Here is a 5,588-nt window from a genome sequence, read left to right as displayed (position 1 = left end):
CAGAAATCATCTGTAATTAAGCCTCATTCATCTACATAGCAAATGCTCCTATTTATTATATGTTTATATTGTAGTAGTGTGTGTGTGTGTGTGTGTGTGTGCGTGCGTGCGTGCGTGCGTGTGTGTGTGTGTGTGCTGATGTGAGGTCAGTAGATGACTCTACACTCTGGTTATATTACAGTAACCTACATCATACAATAACACAGAGTTTAGCAGAGTATAGACTAGTGTGTGGGTTTGATCCTCCAGCCCACAGGGGTCAACACACACACACACACACACACACACTGCCATGGCAACAGCATCTTCTTTGTATGTTCTTTCTCTGTTTCTTTGGCACAAGATATAAAACCACACACACACACACACACACACACACACACACACACACACTCTAATCACAGTGCACTTAATCATATCCGAAGCCTCTCCATTTCCTTTACACCCTGTATCAGACTGCTAACTAGCTTGCATGCCTAGTATTTGGATTGCCAGATCACTAGTATGCTCATTAGCCGGTTTGCTAAGTGGCTAGCGTGCTCATTAGCCGGTTTGCTAAGTGGCTAGCGTGCTCATTAGCCGGTTTGCTAAGTGGCTAGCGTGCTCATTAGCCGGTTTGCTAAGTGGCTAGCGTGCTCATTAGGTTTGCACTGTCAAAGAAACGCAGGCCAGTTTTCAAAATACTTTATTGCTCCTCTTTACACCATTGTGAAAACAATGTCAGACTGCAGCAATGCATTCTGGGTGAATTCTCCTGAAGTCTATAGCAATAAAGAGAAGAGGAGAGTGACTCAGATGAGATTAAACGATAACACAGCAGTCTCTTCACAGCTACGGCACAATAACGAAGTGGTCTGCTACCTTCTGTAGCCGATGGAGGCGTGCATTAACAGTGGTGACTGTTTTAGCATACTATATACTTTATACTATATAGTCACGTGAAAAAATAAGTACACCCCATGGAAACTGTGGTTGTTGTTTTTTTTTTTGTTTTGTTTTGTTTTGTTTTACATATTTGGACAAGCAAACATTCCTGCTGGAGGGGACAATACTAGTTTCTCAGGCCAAGGATGTACTTACTTTTTCCACAGAAAAATATCTAATAATATTTCTGTTGAATAAATGATTTGAAAAGTTAACTTTCCTTGTGGTTTTGTTGAAGTATCTGAACTTTATTAATAGGTGCTGTTTCAATGTTCGCTCATCCAAATACGTCAAAAAAAGCCAACAATCTCCATGGGGTGCACTTATTTTTCATACGACTGTACACTATATAGCAGCTGGTTTGGGACGTAGCCACGACTAGGGTTCCATTGTGGATGCGGTATGTTTAGCTAGATAGCTAAGTAAATAGTTAGCCTGCTGAAAGCATCTCTATAGTGGTGTCGTGTGTAGTGTGTAGTGTAAACACTGTGGTCAGTATAGTCACGTATAAATATATTACTTTTTTGGGACGTAGCCACTCGGGAAGTGTACTGAGAAGTCAACTTAATCCTCATTCCTTAAAACGTCTCTTAAAATGGCCAGTGTGCTTTATTCAAGAGGAAGTGATGTGCTTTAGGAGCAGGATGGGAACACATCGTTAACATCTCCGTGGCTCTACGTGTGCTCCTTGCGCGTCAGCAGCCTCTTAAACGCCTGTTTGAAGTCCTCGTTGAAGCTGGTGTAGAGCAGCGGGTTGATCAGCGAGTTCATGTATCCCAGCCACGTGAGGAAATCGGACACGTGTGGAGAAGGCTCCAGGACCTTCAGAGCCATCAGGAGCTCTTTAATGAAGAACGGCAGCCAGCAGAGGATGAAGGCACCGAGGATGAGGCCGAGGATCCGTGCCGCCTTCCTCTCGCGTGAGCTGCATATCTGGTTCCTCTCGTCAGGGCTGTTCAGCTTCTCCAGCTCCACACCGGGGTCAGAGTTTGACAGGTCAACCCGGAAGTGGTTCAGCGAGTCGCTGAAGTGGCGTGAGGAGCCACGTTTCTGGTAGAGGGACTTCGCTGCACTGTAAATGCGGTAATACAGGATGAGAATCAGAGTCATGGGGATGTAGAAGGCTCCGAAGGTGGAGTAGATGCTGTAGCCCAGCTGGTCGTGCTCGATCGCACACTCGTGAACATCATCGTGTCGCCGACGCCAGAAAAGGGGCGGGGCTGAGATGAACATGGAGGCCACCCAGACAACGACGACCATGGTAACGGCACGGCGCGGCGTCCTCTTGCGCGTGTACTCCACCGCCTTGGTGATGGCCCAATAGCGGTCGAGCGCAATGACGCACAGGTGCAGGATGGAGCAGGTGCAGCAGGTCATGTCCACACTCAGCCACACCTCACACACCACACGACCCAGGTTCCAGGTTGCCGTGGCGATGTACAGGATGCTCAGCGGCATCACCAGCACCGCAACCAGGAAGTCGGTGACGGCCAGTGAGCAGATGAGGTAGTTAGCGGGGAGGCGGAGCTTCCTGGTGGTCAAGATGGCGGTGATGACCGCGGCATTCATCACAGCCGTCGATAACGTCAGCAAACCCAACAGAGATGCCACCGCTAACCGCTCCGTCGCCACAGCGACGCCAAACTCTGCTCCCTGATTGGACGAGTTGGAGTGGGTGTAGTTGATCAGGGGCGGAGCTTCAGAACTTTTTACCAGGTAGCGCTCCATCTTAAACCCCTGATTCCCCCTGAGCTCCAGAAGACTCGCCGTTAATTACGATCCTGCAGGAGGATTAAACAGACTGTGAATCAGCAACACACACAATTAACTAACGCCCTAACGAAGTGAATTACACTAATTCCAGTGAATAATAAACACCGTGACATGGAGCTGTACACAGGAAGTGACATGATCAAAAGGCTCAGCAGTCAAACTCAGCTCTGATTGGCTGACATCTGTGCAGTATTTCCTCCAATTGGGTGGTTAATAACCTTTTTCCTAACTCTAACTCAAACCTCCTCATATAGTCACATGTAGCCATAAGGCCACGCCTCCTTCACTGTGCTGACTCCTGAGCGTCCTTCTGGCAAAACCACACACACACACACACACACACAAATGCACACATGCACACACAAACACAAACACACACACACACAGACACACAAAGACAATCAGACACAATTTCAAAGCCAAACAGCTGCTCTGTCTAACACACACTGACAGCTGAAAGCACATGTGCGTGTGTGTGCGTGCGTGTGCGTGCGTGTGTGTGCGTGTGTGTGTGTGTGTGTGTAGTTTCTGATGTCTTTTTGATGATGTCAGAGTTGCTGTAAAGAACACATTAAACAGAAAAAAGCGCTTTTTAATTGTGTGAGCTCGAGAGGTGAGTGACAAAGAAAGAGAGAGAGAGTGTATGTGTGTGTGCGTGTGTGTATATGTGTGTGTGTGTGTGTGTGTGTGCGTGTGTGTGTGTGTATGTGCGCGTGTGTGCGTGTGTGTGTATGTGTGTGTGTGTGTATGTGTGTGTGTGTGTATGTATGTATGTGTGTGTGTGTGTGTGTGTGTGTGTGTGTGTGTGTGTGTGTTGGAGAGAGTGTGTGTTCCGGCCCCAGACCTCCTCATGAAGAAGCAGTGGGTTATTTTGTGGGATAATTGCTGTGATTAGTGTATAAACTCTCTCTCTCTCTCTGTCGCTCTATCTGTCTCTCTCTATCTGTCTCTCTCTGCTTCTGCCTCTATCTGTCTCTCTCTCTCTACTGGTTGGAGTTGTTGGTAATAAATGTTTCCAGAGCACTGGGTGTGGTGATGAAACAATTACAGTGGTAATGATAATCTCTTTATGAATCTCTTTCTCTGTGACTCTCATCGTGTTTATGATTAAATGAACAAACTCGCTGCTCTGCTTCCTGATGTACCCCTGACATACCCTGATGTACCCCTGACGTACCCTGATGTACCCCCGACATACCCTGATGTACCCCTGACGTACCCTGATGTACCCCTGACATACCCTGATGTACCCTGACATACCCTGATGTACCCCTGACGTACCCTGATGTACCCCCGACATACCCTGATGTACCCCTGACGTACCCTGATGTACCCCCGACATACCCTGATGTACCCCTGATGTACCCTGATGTACCCTGACGTACCATGATGTACCCCTGATGTACCCTGATGTACCCCAGACATACCCTGATGTACCCCTGACATACCCTGATGTACCCTGACGTACCATGATGTACCCCTGACATACCCTGATGTACCCCTGACATACCCTGACGTACCCTGATGTACCCCTGACGTACCATGATGTACCCCTGACATACCCTGCTGTACCCTGACGTACCATGATGTACCCCTGACGTACCATGATGTACCCCTGACGTACCCTGATGTACCCTGACGTACCATGATGTACCCCTGACGTACCCTGATGTACCCCTGACGTACCCTGATGTACCCCTGACATACCCTGATGTACCCCTGACGTACCCTGATGTACCCCCGACATACCCTGATGTACCCCTGACGTACCCTGATGTACCCCCGACATACCCTGATGTACCCCTGACGTACCCTGATGTACCCTGACGTACCATGATGTACCCCTGATGTACCCTGATGTACCCCAGACATACCCTGATGTACCCCTGACATACCCTGATGTACCCTGACGTACCATGATGTACCCCTGACATACCCTGATGTACCCCTGACATACCCTGACGTACCCTGATGTACCCCTGATGTACCATGATGTACCCCTGACATACCCTGCTGTACCCTGACGTACCATGATGTACCCCTGACGTACCCTGATGTACCCCTGACGTACCCTGATGTACCCTGACGTACCATGATGTACCCCTGACGTACCCTGATGTACCCCTGACGTACCCTGATGTACCCCTGATGTACCCCTACCTTACAGCTCAGTGTGTGATCATTCCCACAGTCCCATACTTCAGCTTTAACCTGGGTCAGAGTGCAGGAGGAAGGTTAGTGATCCATCACACATACAGAGACAGATGAAGAAGATGGAGCGTCTCTGCGGTGAGAAACACCGAGAGGAACAGAGCGAGGAACAGAGCGAGGAACAGAGCGACTGGTGGAACAGATTTTCACATCACAGTCATGTTCTTCAGCTTCATTAAACACACACGCTGCCGTAAACCTGCTGTTCGAGAGACAGACTGAGGAAAATCTGAATATAAACAAACACTTTTGAATGTTTTACTTGTGTTCTTTTCCTTCTGCTGTGAGTGTGTTCACTGTCACACACTTTACCCTGCTGTTTCTCACTCATCCTCACACACGCAAATCAGCTTTCATTTACCGCTAATGTCAGCGTGGCCGTGTGTACTGGCGGATGTCAGGACTTACAGTGCATCCGGAAAGTATTCACAGCGCGTCACCTTTTCCACATTGTGTTATGTTACAGTCTTATTCCAAAATGGATTCAATTCATTATTTTCCTCAAAATTCTACAAACAATACCCCATAATGACAACGTGAAAGAAGTTTGTTTCAAATCTTTTACAAATTTATTAAAAATAAAAAACAAAAAAGCACATGTACATAAGTATTCACACCCTTTGCCATGACACTCAAAATTGAGCTCAGGTGCATCCTGTTTCCACTGATCATCCTTGAGA

The 5,588-nt window shown here is 47.7% G+C and overlaps 1 protein-coding gene across 1 annotated transcript; it reads right to left on the bottom strand.

The window, feature by feature from the left end:
- Positions 1-1,599: 1,599 nt before the first annotated feature.
- LOC128616987 (5-hydroxytryptamine receptor 1E) lies at positions 1,600-3,111 on the bottom strand. The gene has a single exon (XM_053639910.1). The coding sequence runs from the start codon at positions 2,650-2,652 to the stop codon at positions 1,600-1,602; it is 1,053 nt and encodes a 350-aa protein (XP_053495885.1). The 5' UTR covers positions 2,653-3,111.
- Between the last annotated feature and the right edge of the window lie 2,477 nt (positions 3,112-5,588).

This window comes from Ictalurus furcatus, chromosome 2 (assembly GCF_023375685.1).
Source record: "Ictalurus furcatus strain D&B chromosome 2, Billie_1.0, whole genome shotgun sequence".
In the NCBI taxonomy this organism is placed as follows: domain Eukaryota; kingdom Metazoa; phylum Chordata; class Actinopteri; order Siluriformes; family Ictaluridae; genus Ictalurus; species Ictalurus furcatus.
This window is presented reverse-complemented; position numbering and strand designations above follow the sequence as displayed.